The 21606-nt window shown below is 46.3% G+C and overlaps 1 protein-coding gene across 2 annotated transcripts in view; it reads right to left on the bottom strand.

Moving 5' to 3' along the window:
- LOC147750962 (cadherin-99C-like) overlaps nucleotides 1-21606 on the bottom strand; it is a 172637-nt gene that overhangs the window by 110051 nt on the left and 40980 nt on the right. For both annotated transcript variants that reach the window (XM_086937395.1, XM_086937387.1), the window contains exon 5: nucleotides 15574-15660. In XM_086937395.1, coding sequence (XP_086793521.1) covers nucleotides 15574-15660 — 87 coding nt within the window. The remainder of the gene's footprint in view (nucleotides 1-15573; nucleotides 15661-21606) is intronic.

Raw genomic sequence — 21606 nt, 5'->3', positions numbered from 1 at the left:
TACAAATGTTCACAAAATTACAGTTGCCAAAGCAAAATATCATATCTCATAGCACCACCACAGCATCACTCTGCACCACCACAGCACCACTCAGCACCACCACAGCACCACTTAGCACCATCACAGCATCCCTCAGCACCACCACAGCACCACTCAGCACCACCACAGCATCACTCTGCACCACCACAGCACCACTCAGCACCACCACAGCACCACTTAGCACCATCACAGCATCCCTCAGCACCACCACCGCATCACTCAGCACCACCACAGCATCACTCAGCACCACCACAGCACCACTCAGCACCACCACAGCACCACTCAGCACCACCACATTATCACTCAGCACCACCACATTATCACTCAGCACCACCACAGCACCAACCAGCACAACCACAGCATCACTCAGTACCACCACAGCATCACTCCGCACCACCACAGCACCACTCAGCACCACCACAGCACCACTTAGCACCATCACAACATCCCTCAGCACCACCACAGCACCACTCAGCACCACCACAGCATCACTCCGCACCACCACAGCACCACTCAGCACCACCACAGCACCACTTAGCACCATCACAGCATCCCTCAGCACCACCACAGCACCACTCAGCACCAACACAGCACCACTCAGCACCACCACATTATCACTCAGCATCACCACATTATCACTCAGCACCACCACAGCACCAATCAGCACCACCACAGCATCACTCAGTACCACCACAGCATCACTCCGCACCACCACAGCACCACTCAGCACCACCACAGCACCACTTAGCACCATCACAGCATCCCTCAGCACCACCACAGCACCACTCATCACCACCACAGCATCACTCAGCACCACCACAGCATCACTCAGCACCACCACAACATCACTCCGCGCCATCACAGCATCAATCTCTGCAACCATTCAACAACAACTGGTTCAATTATGTTCTCTCAATGTTTCAAGCTTTATTACAAATGTCACAAAAAGATGTTAATATTTCACTTCTGTTCTTGGATTTTCATCACAATAAAATACACTGAACATAATCTTCACAAAAGTTATTTACAAAAGTTTAAGCTATTGCTATTATAAATTACAATCACTTTTATTTAAGTATTAATTATTTTTAAAAATTAAAAGACGTTGTTATTTATAATATCAACACATCTAAGTCACGTAAATACAAAACATGTTGCATTACAAATGCTATAGGTGTCACATTTGCGAAAGTTATAACTATTAGCATTGTAAATGACAAAGCTATTAATTTAGCTATTTTCAAAACCAACACATAAATAAAAAAATTGTCATTTATAAGACCAATTGCTCAAACTTTCATAATGCGAGACCTATTGCATTGCAAATGCTTGTTGTAGTGTAGCGCTCCAGTGTTCCTGTCACGTGTGTGACAAGGAACACTGGGAGCGCAGGCATCATTTCCGAGGAGAGAAAGTCCAGCCGCATTAAAGGCTGGTTTGTTCCCGGCGCTCTCCGGGTTAATAAATAGTTAACCCCGCGATCCACTGTGTCTGCCTCGTCTGTACCCCCAAAGCCACCACCACAAATTGGCGACGAGGATGGGGCGGACACAGTACACGCAGATCCTGACGCTTGGCGCGCGGTCCTGAATGCAGTGACTGCTGCAACTACATGAGAGCGCAGCCGAGAAACCTGCGGCTGCCCTCCTGATGGTGTAGTGCGCCTGAAAGTCCGCAGATCGGCAGTGAAGGTGAGCAGGTGTGTATAAGCGCTCCATGCACCAGCAACTCCCCTAGGGGGGCCCCCATACCAGGAGATAGATACTGAGGGTTCAGAAGCCCGTCCCTAGCGTGGGAGAGACAAAGAGAGTGTCAGAGAACAGCACTTGGAGGCAGCAACACTCAAGGGAGCACTGGAGGATCCCGAGGGGCAGTAGGAGAGATCATTAGTGCACAGGAAGAGCCCGCTGAGAAGCCATCACTCACAGGTGCACTGGAAAATCCTGAGGGGCAGCAGGGGGGATCAGGAGTGCACAGGAAGAGCCCACTGAGAAGCCACCACTCACAGGTGCACTGGAGGATCCCGAGGGGCAGCAGGAGGGATCAGGAGTGCACAGGAAGAGCCCGCTGAGAAGCCACCACTCACAGGTGCACTGGAGGGTGCCGAGGGGCAGAAGGAGGGATCAGGAGCGCACAGGAAGAGCCCGCTGAGCAACCTGCATTACCCAAGTCAACCCCAGGCCACCTAGGACAGAAACACACACATACTGACGCCACATTGCCCTGCAAGTACCAGCATACAGCTCTGCCTCCAGCTCCACAGCAACCAAAGGCAGACGTCTAAGTGGACACTGGGGCACTGCAGAAATAACTCAAGGTGCCCCACGCTCCAGCACCCGCAGCAGGCCAAGGCAGCATAGGGACACCCGATCCTGGCGCACCAAAGCCAGGACCACGTGGGTGACGACCTCACGTCCCAAGTAGGAGCAGCCGATTTGCATGATCAAGGCGCACCTGGAAGCCCCCCCACCCCGGACTGACGAGGAGCTGCCGCGAAGACAAGCCAACATGTGCGCACAAACCTTCTCCCTCACGAACCCGGTTCCCTTCCTGCCCAAACCAGAAGAACATGCAATGAAATGGGAGGATCAGAAGGAGTACTTTCTGAACTATCTGTTGGTACTGGAAGACGAGGGAGACAAAGTCTTTCCAAGTAAGCAGAAAAAGAAGATCCTATTACACAATTTGGGCCCGGAAGGCATCAGAAGTACATGAACTTGGTAAAGAAGACCAGACCCCAAGAGGATGACGACGTGTTTCAACACGCGATTGAGGACCTCGACAGTCATTATCAGCCAGTGGTGTGAACTGAAATAGACTGTTTCAACTTTTTTCATCGGAAGCAAACCGCAGGGGAGTCCGTGGATGGCTACGTGGCGGCGCTAAAGAGGTTGGCCTTTTACTTGCAAATTCTGAATATTTCATGATGATTTCATTCGGGACCAGATCATCATGCAGACAGTGAACACGTCCATACAAGAAAAGCTATGGGTGAGTGGCGACGCCCCCCTGAAGGAAATTGTGGCCATGTTCAAGAAGGCGGAACTTTCAAAACGTTGTGCAGAAGCAGCTAAAAAAGACAATGCAAGCAAAGCTACTGTGAACAAAGTGACGGAGACAACCTTCCAGGAGCGCAAGCCACCGTCCACAGCAAGCACTAGCCAGCCCAAGAAATATACAGGACTCCTGCATCCCTGAAGACCCAGGGGGAGGACAAGAATAATTGCTACAGATGTGACAGCCTGGCGCATGCGGCCAACAGCAAGCGATACCCGGCCTTCAGAGCAAAATGCTCGTACTGCGGTATCATGGGACACTTTGAGAAAGTGTGTAGGGGCAAACCCCGGAAAACGTTGGTGAAGTACGTAACACAGGACTCAGAAACAGAAGAGGGAGCGGGTGTAGACGAAGACAGCGTGCTGTGCAAAGACGAATAGATTTTGGGCATAGACTGTTCCAGGACACGTAAGCCGTTGTGTGAGCTATCCATTGAGGGGATACCTGTATCCACAGTGGCAGATTCAGGTTTCCCATACCCTATCATACAACGCAGCATCGGGGACCGTGATTTTGCACAGGTCATAGGCACACACCTACTTCCCCCGGATATTCACCCAGTCACATTCACAGGGGAACCAATCCCCATGGTAGGGTTACGCCCACTGCAGTTTGAATTCAAGGGCCGTACGGCAGAAGGAAAGCTCTACGCGACGGAAAAGGGACCCTCAGTATTGGGATGGGTGGACCAAGGAGCATTAGGGATTCAAGTTAACCCTGGTGGCACGATGCAAGTATTTATGGCAGACCCGGCACAAACGTATGACACCAACACATGGAAAGCAGACTTCCCGGCTATCTTCGGCGGCACCATTGGCAAGCTAACAAAATTTACGCACAAGATATGCCTCAAGGAAGGTGACAAACCAGTAAGTCACAAAGTGAGGAATATTCCATTAAATTGTAGAGAGGCAGTACAACAAGAACTGCAACGCTTAGAGGACAACAGGGTAATTGAACCCATAGAGAGCGCAGAATGGCTTGCACCATTGGTGGTAGCCAGGAAACCCAATGGAAAAGTGCAACTTTGCATTGACTTCCGAGAACTCAACAAAAATATCATCGTAGATAAGTTCCCGTTGCCAAAAATAAATGAGATGTTGGCCCTGACAAAAGGAATCAAATGGTTCTCCGCAATAGACCTCACCTCAGCGTACCACCAGATCGCGCTACACCCAACCTGTCAGAAACTAACTTCATTCATCATGCCATTTGGGTGCTACCGCTTCCTGCGGATGCCCTTTGGACTGGCATCCGCTGCAGCAGTGTTTCAAAAGTTAATGCACAAGCTCTTCAAAGATACGGAAGGGGTGCAGTATTTCCAAGACGACATCCTAATCATGGGGAGGACCAAAGTGGACCACGACACTAAGTTGACTACAGTGCTACGTATACTGACACAGAACGGCCTCACGGCAGAATGGGACAAATGCAAATTTGGCCTAAGCTCAGTCACTTGCCTGGGCCATGGAATAAGTGACAAAGGAGTCACACCCAAACTAGCGAATGGCAAGGCCATCAAGGATGCACCCACACCCAGAAACAAAGAAGACGTCCGCTCCTTTCTGGGAATGGCGGAATTCTATAGTAAATTTGTGCCACATTTTGCCACTAAAATGCACAATATGCGCCAACTACTAAATGAGAAGAACACCTTCACATGGTCCGAGGCCTCCCAGGAAGAATTTCAACAACTCAAAGTCGACATCTGTGCGGCAGTCCCCCTACACGGGTTCGACCAAAAGGCACTATCTGTCCTCACCACCGACGCGAGTGACAGAGGGTTGGGAGCAGTCCTAATGCAGAGATCCACGGAAGGCGTAATGACTATGGTCAGTTTCGCGTCACGATCCCTGGCCCCCAATGAAGAAAAATTTAACGTCATTGAGAAAGAGATGTTAGCGGCAATATGGGCGATGGAAAGATTTCGCCAGTTCTTGTGGGGCTCCAGGTTCCTGCTCAGAACGGACCATAAGCCCTTGGTCAAGGTGCTCACGTCCAGAGGCCACGTGGGGGCCACGCCGCGCATAGTGAAAATGATGCTTCGGTTGCTGGACTTTGTACACAATGTCGAATACCTCCCGGGTACAAATAACAAAGTCGCAGACTACCTCAGCAGAGTGGCAGCCATTCAGGGGGCACCAAAGAAGACTGAAAAGGACGACTACACCATAGCATTCACGGAGGAGGCAGTCATAAGTGCACAAGATTGGACCAATGCATACGAAAATGATGCATGCCTAACCACAGTCAAACGATTCATTGTGACAGGGTGGCAGGAGAAGAAACACTTGGACACAGAACACTGGAAATTCTGGGAGGTCCGAGAGGAACTGTCGGTGGGGGACAAAGACGTATTCCTACTACGGGGAGACAAAGTAGTCCCGCCAAGTCAATTGGTACACCGTCTACTCACGATTATTCATAAAAGACACTTAGGGATAGTCAAAACAAAGCAAAGAGTCGAACAAGCTTAATGGTGGCCACTGGCCAGCCATCGACAACCAAGTGGAGAAGCACGTCAGAGCATGTGAGCAATGCTGCCACGCCGAGAAAACACAAACCACACTGAGACCTCCATTAGGGAAGTTCACCAATGCAGTCAACCCATGGGATGAGTTGTCAGTGGACATCCTGGGCCCCATTTTAGATGCGCAGGGTGTTCCCAAGTATGCCATTGTGCTAATAGACCGGTATTCCAAGTGGCCAGAAGTCGACATATGCGAAATGGTAGACACTGACACTGTCCTGACTTTTCTTACCACGACATTCTTGAGAGAAGGTATACCAAGGGTCATCACATGTGACAAGGGGCCCCAATTCACGTCAGACAAATGGAGAGGATTCATGGAACCAAATGGAATAGAGACCAAACATACCCCGGTGTATCACCCCGCGGGTAACGGCCTAGCAGAAAGATTTAACCGGGTAATCATGGGGTCAGTACAAGCGGCCATCAACACGGGGAAGAATTGGGAGTCAGAACTCAGATGCACAATATGGGCCTACCGCATTACCCCCACTAAGACATGTTAAAGTCCATTTAAGATACTGCGGGCTGTGACCAGTTCACTAGAGACAACGTGGCGTGGAAGCAACTCACAATACAAAGCAAGTGGTCCCCAGCTGTAGTGTGCAGCAATCTAGAAAAAGCAGAAAAGAATTACACGGACCATTATAACAAGCGTCACAATGTCAAAGGAACGTCGCTGGAGAAAGGGGAATGGGTCAGAGTGAAGCTGGCCCAGCTGCGGAGAAAAAGAGACAGCAAGTTCAGCGCTTCCCTGCAAGTTCGAGAGATTTATGCCAGATCTGCCTTATGAAGTGATGGAAAAATATGGTCCTAAGACAGAATGGCCAGGTGCAGGAAAGTGATTAAGTGGGACAAGACAGGAATGAAGCCACCAGAGAAGAATGAAAGTTGGAACCTAGAGGAGGAGGAATGGACACCAGAAACAGAAGCGTTGAGTAGAGAAACCACGAGCACCAGTGAAGAAGAGACTGATAACACCAGAACACAGAGGAAGAAAACAGGCAGACGCGCACAGCAAGAGATTCAAGGCACATGTGGGCTGGACACTAGGAGCCAAACACCTGAGATATCCAGAAATGATCAACCGAATAATAGTGGGGAAACCAACAACACGCACCCCCTCAAGACACACACGCACAGGCAGAGCTGTGGTACTACCTAGGAGGTACCGAGAGTAGGACATGAAAACATAGACCTTTCACTCCTTGTGCCCTCTCACCTCCCGGCTCCCAGCCTTGGATGCCTCTCCCCTAGCAGCTTTCCACTTTGTTAATGTTTTTGGGACATTGCAAACGGTGGAGATATGTAGTGTAGCGCTCCAGTCTTCCTGTCATGTGTGTGACAAGGAACACTGGGAGCGCGGGCGTCATTGCCGAGGAGAGAGAGTCCCTCCGCGTTAAAGGCTGGTTTGTTCCCGACGCTCTCTGGGATATTAAATAGTTAACCCCGCAATCCACTGTGTCTGCCTCGTCTGTACCCCCAAAGCCACCACCACACTTTTCAGCCTTCTTCAGGTGGAAATGCGTATTTCTACACAGAAAGGCAGGTTGTGCTATACACTTCCCTATACAACATCCTTACTCGTCCATGGATTTCTATTAAGTGAAAAATACGAAGGGGCAGATTTATGAGGCCCTTGCGCCACGTTTAGGCCGCTGTTGCGTCACGCAAGGCGGCGTAAACGTGGCGCATCCCTACGAACGATTTACAACGTGACGCATCTAGGCAGATGCGTCACGTTGTAAAGCCCTGCGCCGCTTGTGGGCGTTTCGGCGCATGGTGGGCGTTCCGGGGCAGGTGCGCCTCGCAAAAGTGGCTGAGTGAAATCTATGAGATTTCACTCAGTCACTTTTAAGCCAATGCTGCGTCAAAAGCCTGCGCCTGCTTGAAGCAGGCGTAGGTCTTGACGCAGCATTGTTAAAATGGGGCACCCCCGAGCCTTGCTGGAGCTGCGTCGCGCTTGCGACGCAACTCCAGCAATGCGCCACATTTCCGGCACAGATGCGTCACGCATCTGTGCCGTTTTTGCACCATGGTGCGCTGCATTATAAATGTGGCGCACCATGGCTGGCGGAGCTGTGGCGCATGTTAACTGGCGCATCCCTGGGGATGCGCCAGTTAACATAAATCTGCCCCGAAGCATGATACAAAATGGCGTGCATCAGTAATAACAACATGGAGCCAATGTTGCGTTATATTCCACAAACTAACCCCACGCTCTTCTTCATAGAAATGACCCGAAGTAGTGAAGAAACACTGCACTAATTATGTCGGTTATTGAAAAGATTGTGGCTTCGAAACCTTTTTTGGGACTTTTTGCTTACAATTGACAGCATATTTAATGTGGTACATTTTAAGCTAAAATCCTAACAGTACTTTCTGTAGCACCATCTTTTTAATCAGACATAACCCTTACACCTCTCATTGCTGAATACAATAAATGCTATAAAGTGTTTTAGCTTGTTGTTGCATAAATATTGAAATATTTCTTCCCATGCCCAAACGGGATGCATGTAACATCGTTTCAATGAACCACATTATTTTTGTATTTTGTGAAAATTTGTAAAACGGAACAAGTTCCCTGATGCCTAAATGAAGCTGTCTTTTAATGCATGCTTTTCTGTTTATAAATGAATCCATTTATAGATGGACCATTTTTAGAAGTAGGTTCTAAATTGGACAGTTATTTCAATAGAGTGCTGGCTTTATGTCGAGAAATGTGAGCATTAGTTTGTAGTTGTCAAAAACACACATACATACTGCTATTAATAATCTACACATTTTCGTTTCATAAATGATCTCCTTTTACTTTGCAAGACCAATAGGTTTACTTTAATTTGCTAACACCCTCAAACAGCATTTGTGCATGCATGTGTTTGCAAGTGTTAGCCCATTAAAGACACACCTGTTGGCTTTGACATTTTTTTTGTAACTTTTATTATTAACACGTATTCATGTTCACCACACAAACACTGTTCTCAAAGCTGTACTTGAATTTAACAGGGCACCCAGACCTTATAGGAATCATAAATATGTCGCATCTCTTTTCAATATTTTAGTGTTGAATCATTAAATACCTTCTAGTAAGACACATACATATTATGATATGTACGAGACTGTTCTGCAAGAGCTGTTTATTAATTGGAAATGTGCTGCATTGGTGTTGCAAAATGTACCTTTCTTTGTTGTAAAATATGCCTTTTTAGGTCTCGCCTGTCGATGTGCATGCGCATCGAGCAAGGCGAGAGTATTGCGAGTTATCCACTCTTTATCCACACTGCAAGGAATCGTGGCGATTCCTTGCAGTGCCCGTGACTTTTAAGGTCAATGCGCATGCGCATTAAGCTTATGCGCATGCGCATTGACCTTAAAAGTCACGGGCGCGTGCATGTCCGTCTTTGTTTACCCGCTCCGCCCCCTCCCGCCGTGTCGCCTTGCCTACTCTCTTCCACAGCCTCCCCCAGCTCCGCCCCCTCACTACTTGATTGCACGGCCGCTAGGCCGTGCCTCCCCTACTCTCCTCCCCCCTCCTCCTCTCCTCCCCTGCCTGCCTGCCGCTAGCCTTGCCTACTCTCTCTCGCACCCTCCCCCAGCTCCGCCCCCTCACTACTTGATTGCACGGCCGCTAGGCCGTGCCTCCCCTACTCTCCTCCCCCCTCCTCCTCTCCTCCCCTGCCTGCCTGCCGCTAGAAAGCAAACAAAATGTTAGCGGTAGCAAGCAGCAGTATTGCTCGATACCCCGACCTCTTCCGGTGAGAATATTAATGGTGTTATGCTTTGGCGACTTTAAGAACGGACACATCTTTCTTGTCGGATAATGATTTTGTCTCTTTGTTTATTATATATGTCGGAGTGTTCCCGGCTTCGAGTAAACAGCTGACACCTATCCTGAGCAGGCCCAGCTGTCCCGTCGGTGACCAGCAATTACCATTCCTCAGTTTAGATTTCAAGTTTATTAAATAGAAGGCGCTCCCGTACTTTCCACCTCTCGAGTCCCAGCGCCGCCGCTGTCGCCGCGCAGCTCGTGTGCTGCCAGGTTCATTATCCCTTCGGCTCGATGCTTCCCACGTTTGATTGCAGCTCCCATGGAACGCGTTGGGCCCACTGGTGAAACCCGATCTCCCGCCTTCTCAGGAGCTTGTGTTCCAGCCGCGTCGTTTGTCCTCCCCTACTCTCCTCCCCCCTCCTCCTCTCCTCCCCTGCCTGCCTGCCGCTAGAAAGCAAACAAAATGTTAGCGGTAGCAAGCAGCAGTATTGCTCGATACCCCGACCTCTTCCGGTGAGAATATTAATGGTGTTATGCTTTGGCGACTTTAAGAACGGACACATCTTTCTTGTCGGATAATGATTTTGTCCCTTTGTTTATTATATATGTCGGAGTGTTCCCGGCTTCGAGTAAACAGCTGACACCTATCCTGAGCAGGCCCAGCTGTCCCGTCGGTGACCAGCAATTACCATTCCTCAGTTTAGATTTCAAGTTTATTAAATAGAAGGCGCTCCCGTACTTTCCACCTCTCGAGTCCCAGCGCCGCCGCTGTCGCCGCGCAGCTCGTGTGCTGCCAGGTTCATTATCCCTTCGGCTCGATGCTTCCCACGTTTGATTGCAGCTCCCATGGAACGCGTTGGGCCCACTGGTGAAACCCGATCTCCCGCCTTCTCAGGAGCTACTCACCCTCACCCACCCTCACCCTCACTCACCCTCACTCACCCTCACCCTCACTCACCCTCACCCTCACTCACTCTCACCCTCACTCACCCTCACTCTCACTCACCCTCACTCACCCTCACTCACCCTCGCTCTCACTCACCCTCAACCCCTCACCCTCACTCACCCTCAACCCCTCACTCACCCTCACTCACCCTCACCCACCCTCACCCTCACTCACCCTCACTCACCCTCAACCCCTCACCCTCACACAGTGCAATAGGTCTCGGAGCATTTGAGTTAGAGCTTTTAGAAATGTTTATGGCTTTTTTTTTTAATTCTTTAGCATTGGCTACAGGAAACAAAAATGCTAAAGATTTACACAAAAACCCATAAACAATTCTAAAAGCACTAACTCTAATGCTGCGAGACCTATTGCATTTCCAATGCTTGTTTTGCCACATGGCTATCATGTAGCATAATAATCCATCGTCTCTTCATTTGAGCCCCTCTGCTTCTAATTGAACACCTTCGACCTCTTAGCTTGTTTCGCCACTCCTCCACCCAAAAACCTATAGAACCAGTTATGTAGATACCTTGTTTTTAACACAGTATTGATTTGAGAAAGCAGCACATTTTGTTGATTGGGCTGTCAAACACAGAGGTGGTGAAAGTACATTCGATCTGACCTCTTTCTTCTCCCAAAAAGTTATACCACATTGTTGAGATTAGTCTTCTGATTGCACACACGAGTGTATTTTATTTAAGATGACAATTATGTGGGCTCACTACATTCAAAAATAGTTCCAAATGACAATCATTGATTTTACTTTTAGGGTGGAGTGAGTATTCTAGAGGTCTTTGTAATATATTGTATTGTGCTTTCTGTAGATTAGAATTACAGAGGTAAGAGCCAGATGTACAAAGGTTTTATGGTTGTTGCTAACTTGCCATTCCACTAAATCAGAGAGTTTGCAGCCAGGCGTTACACTGGGGCGGTGACATCAGGCTGGGGAGGGTCTAGTTGGGGGGATGTAAAATACGGGATAAGGACCATTAGAGGTAAGTATCGAGAAAAAAAACGAATTTCATTGCTCACTCTGCATCACATTTGGCGATGCAGAGTGGGCAACGAAATTCGTTTTTTTTCTTTTCAATACTTACCTCTAATGGTCCTTATCCCGTATTTTACATCCCCCCACCCTGACCCTCCCCTGCCTGACGTCACGCCCCAGTGTAACGTCCGGCACGGCCCGTGCCTGTTCCCAAGTATGCCATTGTGATAATAGACCGGTATTCCAAGTGGCCAGACGTTTTTCTAATGTACTGAACCCGTCTCGTGGTATGGAAAAAAAATCGGAATCTCTACATGTATTTAGAAATCATTACCGATATGCAGTTTGGAAGTGGCGCGTTTAGAAGTCCCTCACTAATTCCAAATCTGTATCCTATGTGCCAATGCTTTTCAATCGTAATTCCAGTTACAAACAAGTAACCAATTATCAACTCCAGAGTTGGGGTGGTAACTGATGCGCAAAGTTCAAGGGGTCACATGTGGACCTCTTTCCCTTTAGAAATCATGGTGGCAGCTTTAAGGGGAGTAGGCAGTGGTGTAGGGGGCAACTGCCTGTTCACATTGAAGTTTCCAAAATGGACAAACTTTAGAAACAAAATAATAAAAAATCAGCCCTAGCTCAGTTGCTTTAAAAATAAAATCTATATTGAAATACTTTTACAAGGATGGTGGTCTGCTGTCCCTTGCAGGTCACCATCCCTTTGATGGAATCCAATTGAAGGGAGTGGTAACTAGCAACCTACCTAATGAGTGCATGTCAGGTTGTTCTGTGACCTCTTTCGATTCCATATTTTGTGATCTGACCTATTAGGATGTAGGTTGACTCAAATGACTGGTACCAAAACGTTGGTGCTTAATTTACGACCACTTCATCGGATAAGTGCCATAGTACACCTGGCCCTAAGTGTGGCTACCCCGTGCATTGTACTTATAAAGTGTAACTAACCATTTAAATTCCCTGGCTCACCTTGCTCCTGCTCAGGTTGCAAGGCCCTCTTGTGGATGAAAGGAGGATTTCTTTTCATTCAGATATCTGGTCTATGGGGATATTTAAAGCTGATGTACAGCATTCAGTGAGTCTTTTCTTTCCTCAGTCTGGCTTACCTCGGTCAAGGACCTGCATCTGCAAAGTCAAAACAACCTCTAGCAAAGCCAGTAGGTCACCTTTGACACCTCCTGGCTTTGCCAATGGTTTTGACCTCACTGACCAGCATCCCTGATGCATTCCTGGTGCTGTGCAGCTTGGCTAGTGAACCAGCAAATACAGGAGTACGTGGCTGGCGGTGTCATTTTGTGGTTGTGTCCACCAAGCGTGCTCATGCCTACACAATGACACTAGTGTTTTTTTGTTCTTGTTTGTTCAACAGATACGATTTGGAACAATTGAAAAGAATAAATAAAAATAACGCGAGCAGGTGGCAAAAGAAGGGGGTGGAGAAAGCAACACGGAGGGAGAATCATTGAGGGAGGGAAGCAAAAGGAGAGTGGGCAGAAGCAACATGGAGAGCATGGATGGGAGGGAGCAAGGCAAATGGGTGCCGGGACTGAAGCGAACAGAGAGAGAGAGCAACATGGGGGTGGAAGTGAATGAGCAAGAGGGAGCACACGGCGGAGTTAAAGTGCATGGGAGAGCTACTCGAATGCCGAAGCTAAATGCAAGTGAAAGCGTGCGAAACCGCCGCTTGAAGGACAAAGGGGCAGATTTATGAGGCCGTTGCGCCTCTTTGCGCCGCAATTGCATCACTTTATTTGATGCAACTGCGGCGCAAACAATGCGCCCTATTTACAACGTGACACATCTAGGAGATGCGTCACGTTGTAAAGCACTGCGCCATAAGGAGGCGTTCCTGCGCAGGGGGGGGGCGTACCTGCGCAGGAACGCCTCCTGAAAGTGGCTGAGTGAAAACTATGAGATTTCACTCAGTCACTTTCAGGGCAATGCTGAGTCAAAACCCTGCGCCTGCTTGAAGCAGGCGTAGGTCTTGATGCAGCATTGTGCACATGGTGTACCTCCGAGCCTTGCTGGAGCTGCGTCGCGCTTGCGACGCAACTCCAGCAATGCGCCACATTTCCGGCACAGATGCGTCACGCATCTGTGCCGTTTTTGCACCATGGTGCGCCGCATTATAAATGCGGCGCACCATGGGTGGCGGAGCTGTGGCACACTGTGGCGCAAGTTAACTGGCGCATCCCTGGGGATGCGCCAGTTAACATAAATCTGCCCCAAAGTTGTGGAAAGGGACATTTTTTGAACGTTATAAAAAATGTGCTGAGAGAAGTGGGAAAACACAGCGAATGGTGAAATGCAGTCAATCTCGTGGAGTGCTTTTGGAAAAAGAAAAAAAAATCCTGAAAAACAGACCCTTGTGGAAGGTATAAAGAACCAATCAGAGAGATAGTAAACAGGTTATGCTCCACGTGAGGGACAGAGACTAGACGAATGGGCAAAACAAATAAAACCACCAAATAGAAAGCAATACATTATGAGTAATAAAATAAAAAGGAACACAATGGGTAGGGTTCCAGGTGGCCACTGATATGTCTCCGAGACTGTCACAACCAGACAACTGTGCTGTCCTGCAGGTTTCGACCTAACGACTTCTGGTCCCTTTGTCAATAGGCATGTACACATACTTGCCCTGTCAGATAGGATTTAGCTGCTATGTCTATAATGGTACACGCGTCGGTGCTAGAAGATGTCAGTCCTTACATTTAAATGAAAGCTCACGTTTCAAATAAAAATAAGCACAACTTATCCAAGTGACCTACATTGCACTGTGGAATGTTTCAACTTGTACGTGTTTTCTCTTTGACAGCTCACAGGACATCCCCAGGCCATCAAACCCAGACCTCTGTGTTCCCAACACTGCACGTACAACATTGTAATGCGAAAATATACGGATATCAGCGCAAAGGAAACTACAAGTTTTAAGGCAGATACTAATGTAGAAACAGCTCACATCTTAGCAAGAAGTTGACATGTGGCACATATTCCTTACTCTGCAAGGTCACATATAGTTTAAACCTTCAGCCTTTCAATAATTGAATGTGTTGTGCCAGGCTTTCTCAACTGCACTTCGATCATTGATCTCTTATACCCACTAAACCTATACTAGCTGCCGCAGGGTCCATCAGTCAAGTTCAACCGATCCTACCCAATACTATCATTCAAATATCAGCCCTCAGTGCTTTACCATTACTATCGCCCCGCATATATGTCTTCCATCAAGGTTATTCACAGCTGAGCTGTAAACTGAACGCCAGGGCATGCACCAATGCCATAAAAGCTATGGTGCAAGAACAAAGGTTTGGGTCCTGTGTCTGAACTGGCTTGGACCTCTTTAATATGCTCAACAAAGCCTTGGAAAAAGAACAAGGGTGCTACTAGGGCCGTTTAAATCTATATAGTGTTATCCCTAGTCGTGTAACCTCCCAATTAATTTTCGTATCCTTGGTTGAGTAAGACAGGCAGGCAGTGCCTTTGAACTGTTTGTCCGCCTGTCTTCTTGTGCCTAATACAAAGGACTGGTTCCTAATGTCAATTTATTGTTAGGTATTTGATTCAATGCTTTTGGTGTTGCCTGTATGAACTGACAGTGTATATATATTTGTTATCAATTGTATAGCACTTGTACATTATTGCACATTTCACTTGTATGTATGTATTTTTTCACTGCTCGCTGACTGTTCATTTGATGACATATATAATCAAATGTTTTAACGTTTTTCTAAAAATACAAAAAAAACTACAATAAAATAGATGACCCGCCAGAACTAATTGACTGGGCGGGATCAAAAATCTTCTAAAAAAAACAAATCTGTCTGGCCTCTTTGTTTGTTGAGCATAAAAGCTATGGTGGCAGTGAGTGCATCCCTACTGTCACATTATTCACAAGACTTGTGTGGTAAATTCCAGCCCAGAAACCAACATTCCAAGACACACTGGCTCATTACAGCCTGTCCAACAACCCAGTCATCATTGTAAAATAGAAAGCAGTAAATTATGAGTAATCAAATAAAAAGGAACACAATGGGTAAAGTTGCTTTCCAGGTGGCCAATATACCAACAGTTGTGGCACCAATTCCCAACAGTCTTGCAGCTCATTAGGATTTGTAATGATTTGCAGAAGAGAGACAGACATGCAAAACTACCTCTTCAAATGCCTATGGCCTCTTAGTGGACGAGGAAGGGTCAGAAGTAATATTGTGTTGGCACAGACTCACCATTGTGTTGTCAAGAACGTACATGAGCGTGTCGCCATCTTTGTCCACTGCTTGAGCTGTGAACACCACAGAATCCAATTCAGCCAACTGTTAACAGGAGAGTAAAGCCACTTTTAGAAAATAGAAGGGGAATATCCTGAACATGACATCAAACGAATGCTGTCAGTCAAAATTAAAGTGGTGTTGCCACTGTTTAGCATAAGGATTTACCCTCCCACACCCAACTGTAAGCAACTCTTTAGTGGTTTCATTTTTCTTCTTTAGTTAGTACAGATGTATCCATCCCTTTCCAACACTTGGGTAAAGCTGATCCAGCTCAGCATGGTGTAAAAAACCTTTCTCTCATAGCTTTGTAATTTATAACCCCCTTGACTAACTTATTGCTACAAAATATTGGCTACTCGCCTGTTTCACGTGAATGAGCAGCTACGCTGTCACAAACACTGCAAAGTTTACCATCAGGCCAGTCATAAACATGCAATTTTTCACAGTTGTGTGATGGAACCACGCATGTTATTAGCACACATGCTGGTTCAACGTGGTTGTAGCCACGTATATATGCCTTTACCACGCATGCCCTTACAATGAAATATATATCATTAAGACATACATGGCAAAGACATGTGCGTGGTTAAAACTTACTACCTCTGGCCCCCGCCCTGAGCCCTTAAACACCCCCACAGCAAAAATCTACCTCGAGCCAAGCCCACCCCCTGCCCCCCACCCTGATTCCTAAAACGGCCCCCATGTTAAAAAAATTAGCCGGTCCCTGGCCCCGGCCTGAGCCCTAAAACAGCACTCAGGCCAAACAAATACCCCTTCCTCCCCTCCCTGAGACCTAGAGAAATACCAGAGAAATACCCCTTCTGCTCCCTGCTGAAAATCAATCGCCTACCACCAAGCCCTATAAAGTTCCCTGCCGCCCAGCCCTATAAACTACCTCTTCCTCTCCACCTTGAGACCTAAAGCTACCCCTACCCTCCCACCTGGACCCCTAAAACTTCCCTGACCACCCCAGCCCTAAACAATACCCCGAGACCCCTGAGTCCTAAAAACTACCACAATCCACCCCTGAGCCCTAAAAATACCCGACCCCCCCCTGAGCCCTAAAAACTTCCCTGACACCCCTGAGCCCTAAAAACTTCGATGACCCCCCTCAGCTTTGAAAACTACCCCAACCCTTAAAAACTACCCCCACCTCCCCAAAACCAAACCCTAGCCTTGCTTGCCCCTTCGTGTCCGCTCCCGATCCTACCTCTTCCTGGGCCTGCCCATTCTGGACATCTAGACCGTGCATGTACCTTATCCACAAGTATGCGTGGATAAGGCATATGCATGGTTAAGACAAGCATGGTAGCACTTGCGTTGTTTGGCCACACATTGCTGAGGCCGCGTTGTTCCGGACGTTTCCTATTTTTCACTGTTGTTTGACTACTGTTACTCCAGGACATGGGCTTGTACCCAATAGCCTTACAATTAAGCTAAGACCCCTATTGTTCTGGCACAGGATTAGTTCAACACCAGACATGGAGTCCTATGGACTTACTCTTAGAGAACTCCTAAATACGCGTGCAGGGACTCCCTCTGGGGTGAGCAGATCAGTAAGTGCTCCACAGGAAGTCTAACTGATGTTTTTTTAGACCATAAGATCATTCCGTGCTACGACTCTTCACTAGATGCTATACAAGTCTCCTTTCCTAGGCAGCTTTACTTGAAGTTTCGCTATAAAACACTCACCTTGGAAGAATTTACAGGGAGATGGGAGAATGCTAGCATCCTTAGCTTTTCCTGCCCAATATGTATTTCTGGTCTTGACACTCCACTCCACTTTGTTTTCTTGTGCCCTGCTCGTAGGCAACCCCGTAAGAAATGGATCCTACCTGTGTGTAGACTCTTGGGCCTAAGGTCTCTCCAGCCCGACCTAAGAATCCTGAAATCTAACACTAGAGAAATGGTAGTGGTCAGTATGACTACGTTCCACACACAGCTTTGATAATATGTAATCGTGTAGGATGGCGGTTGAAAAAACCTCTGTATGTGTCCAAAATGCCTAGAGGCTCATCTGATCTTCTGAATTGGGGTCCTTACTTGTTACTGGCTATTAATTGTGTCTGCAACTCCGGCTACACTTTTAAAATAATTTTAGAAGGTTTTTATTGTCTTGGAGTTTTTTATACTTTTTAATCTGAGAATATTGTATTTAGTGAATTGCTGGATTTGATGTATGCGTTTTATGGATTTGTAATCCGAAATAAACACATTTTGATGCTAATGATTACTGTTACATGCGTAGCAGACTTTAAAATCTTCAATTTCTCCCTCATTCAATGCACCTAAAAAATGGTGATCCTGACAGGTGTTCTTCTGCAGACTTTAGGCACAGCTGTGTCAAATCTGAGAAAGGTGGTATATTTAGTTTGGAATATGACTAGGGCTCCCGGTTTTATGGTATTTACTTTTTGAACATTTCTGTCTGTATTTATCCATATTTATTTTTGGTCCATTTTATTGGTATTTATCCATATTTATTTTGCAAAACAGATGAGGTGATAACTTGTATATTTCTGCATTTTTTTAACGGATAAACATGGACTCATAATGTGTTGCCTGTCAGGTTTTTGCACATTACACAGCTAAAAATAATAAAATAATAAACCCACATAAACAAAAAATGTAATAACACATATACATGTAGAGATATGCAGTAATTTAAATACATCCTAGTGAGCTTTGTAGCTCCCCATGCTGTTATTATGTATAGCTACTGTCCTGAAAGTCATTAATCTCAGCATGGTTAATCATTCAAAATAAGCTGTATACAGACATGAAAGACAGTGTTTTCTGTCTGTATTTATCTATAAAAATCAGTAAAAACGGAAAACAGAGAACCCTAAATATAACCTATATTTAAATTAGCGGATCCAGCCATATCAGGGGTGGCGATGCATACAACCTGTAGGAGGAGGTAACCCCAGCAAATTGGGGAAATTACACTCAGTAGATGGGAAGAACAATATCCAGATTTTAGGAGAAGCTTCATACATTATGGATGTATGAGACTCTCAAGTGAAAGGAAGAGCTCTCTTTGCCCCAAAGTAGCAAAAAAACAGATAAAAAAAAGTATATGATAATTTATAAAAACATTATGTATTTCTCGTGTGCATTTGTGAGGAAAACAAACATATGACTCACGGAACATTTTCTGAACCTTTGACCTATCTATGCCAGAGTGCCTAGTTGTCTGAAACAAGCGCCAAAGATTGTGGGAGATGTGGGAGGATGTGATAAATGCCTAACTGTCTAAAGTGAAGGTGTTTCCTCACCAGGACCTTAAAATTAAAGCCTTTCACTGCCAGCACCGTTAGAACAAAGGTTCACTAGCCCATGTCTGGGGCAGTTCAAGGGTAGATGCTTGACTTGCCTTCACTCCACTTATAAACCAGGATTGAAGAGTATTATGTACAGTCTTACAACGCTGCAAGTACCAGGGGCATATAACCTCCCCTGTTATGATACCATGTACTCTGCAATATAATAGACCTTTCTACACTCTAAAGAGGGCAAAGGTGGGTGCCTACAGCTGCTCCTTTCAAGAAGTGGTCTACCCTACGGCAGTGTAATGTTTTGATCATACTGTAGACTCCATTGTAGAGTGTGATGGGCTTCTCATTTGTATCTGTAGCATTGTGAGCCTTTCTGTGATCTCCAGAGTGGACAGTGGAGCAGTGATAAGGTATAGGGGAGCTTCTCACCGCACTGATGTTGGAGAAACGCTGTGGGTGGAGGCGGCAACAGAGATCTTTGGACACAATACTGATGAGCAATAAGCAAAGGAGAGGTAAGTTGAAATAAATTGTTTTTAGCTACAAGTTGTTTGATGCTTTTTCGGAAGAATAACATTTGGACAAAGATAAGGTAAGAAAGGAGAGACTGCACTGTAACCATACGAAACAGATGTCAGACTTTAGGGTTGAGGAAACAACATTAGGGTTAAACCAGTGACCTTGAGCTAATGTGCCTACCAATAAAACTAAATACATAAGAGTTTAAGACAGGTGGATAATGGAAGCAAAAGAATATTAAAAGTGACAATTCCCACAGAAGATAATAAATGGGGGAAATTGTACTCTGATGAAGCAAATACATCTTGCAGTTTGAGATCTATTGGAGATAAATAGGGGGGCTGGTAACCTGAGCGATATATAGATTAGGATTCACCTACTTCTCACAGCCTTCTAATATTCTCATGCTAACAATCTATCTAGATATTACCTGCTGATGATAGCCAGTAGGCAGTTATAGTTAGGACCAACTTTTCACACAGATGAAGAGTTTTATGTTTTGCTAAAAACTTTGGTGCTTTTTAACAAACATTCACAAAATTTCCCCCAAAAAGTGCATGGAAAGTTTTGGTATGATACATCTTGTGGTGGCTGAGAAAAAAGGGGGTGTCTGAAAATGCTGTTTCCCCATACAAGGTATATGGGGATTTTGCATTTTTTTTTACACAAATACAGCCGCTTAACGGATTTGCGCCAAATTTGGCAGAAAGCTACCCCCCACTGCGGCGATGGCTGTGTTAACGTATGTTAATTATATATATTATTTTACGATTAAAAAAACATACAAATTCACTGAAAAAAACAAAGGTTACAGGGCCGTTATAGTTAGGTGGATGTTTAACCCACACAAAACCATAGAAAGTCAGCAGTTATGGTTATACTTATTGTAGGAGACCGGCTTAGTATATGGTGTTCATTTAAAGGAGTGATGCACCTTGCACTAATTCAGGCAAACATTATGTTGATTTTAGTCGTCTTTGATAAAGTAAGGCTCTCAAAGTAGTAGCTGTAGAGGCCAGCCTTCAGGGTTATCTTGAAGGAGTGCAAAGCAGCTTTTTTTACCAAATGTAATCAAAAGTGTAGATTAGATGAAAAAGAACCACAAAGTGTTTATAAAAATAAGTCTATTTATTACACAACACAATCACTAACACATTGGAATATCTCCTAGCCGTAGATATCAACGTTAAACATGAAAATACTTAAGAAAAATCAGGTAAGTAGCACAAATATACACTGGTCTAAAGGGGGAGACCAAACCATATACGAAAGTAGTGGAATGCGAACTGCAAGGAAGAACAGGACTTGGACCAAAGGACTCCAAGAAGCTGGGATAACAAGTAACCACCCAAGGTAAGTACCCAGGAACCCACAGAGGCTGTGTGCAGGGTAGAAACACAGCCATGTGCTCAATGGCAGTCTATGGAGAAGTCACGGTTGCAGTTTTAAAGGAAAAAGGCCCTTCCCAGAGGACCCTGAAGATACCCTTTCGAGGACGGAAGGTTGGTGAGCCACCCCACCCGTGGATGCCCCAGGAAACAGGTTACCTGCACCAGGGACACCAGGTGCATAAGGCTGAAGTGAAGTTGGAACCTCCCTTAGACGACAATGGAAGACTTAGGAAGAAATGCCTCTCGAGAAGTCTCTGAAGATGTCCAGTGGATTCTTGAAGAGGAGGATCTGCGAGCAGAGGGTACACAGTCTATGCCACTCGAAGGTGACCAGGAGGTACGGAAGTACAATGACCACCCTTGGCAGGGAGCTCAGGAGAGTTGACGAGGACCTTTTCACTGCAAGTGTGGGGACCAAGCAATGCTAAGGAAAACCAGATGACGTACACGAGCTGTCCCACGTTTAATGTTGGTGTCTAGGTCGTTGTTGTCTTGTACCCCGAAGAAGAGGAGTGCAGAGCCAACAAGCCTTGGCAAGGGCAAATCAACACAGTGCACAGGAGTTTGGTCACAGCTGCTCCAACAAGGAATACTGTCCTCCAAAATTGCAGGGAAGACAGGTCAGGCCTCTGGAGAGCTGTAGAACCACCACCTGTGTTTCAGGACTTCGGGACTAGAACAACAAGAGAAGCAGAGCAGTCTGTTTTGTTGCAGTGTCTGCAGAGGCAGGGAAGTGACTCCTTCACTCCAAAGGAGATTTCTTCGGATGTCCTTGATGCCCTCAGGTCTTCTGGAGAACC

Source organism: Lissotriton vulgaris, chromosome 1_1 (genome assembly GCF_964263255.1).
Source record: "Lissotriton vulgaris chromosome 1_1, aLisVul1.2, whole genome shotgun sequence".
NCBI lineage: Eukaryota > Metazoa > Chordata > Amphibia > Caudata > Salamandridae > Lissotriton > Lissotriton vulgaris.
Note: the sequence above shows the minus strand (reverse complement) of the source record. Positions and strands in the feature narration are given on the sequence as shown.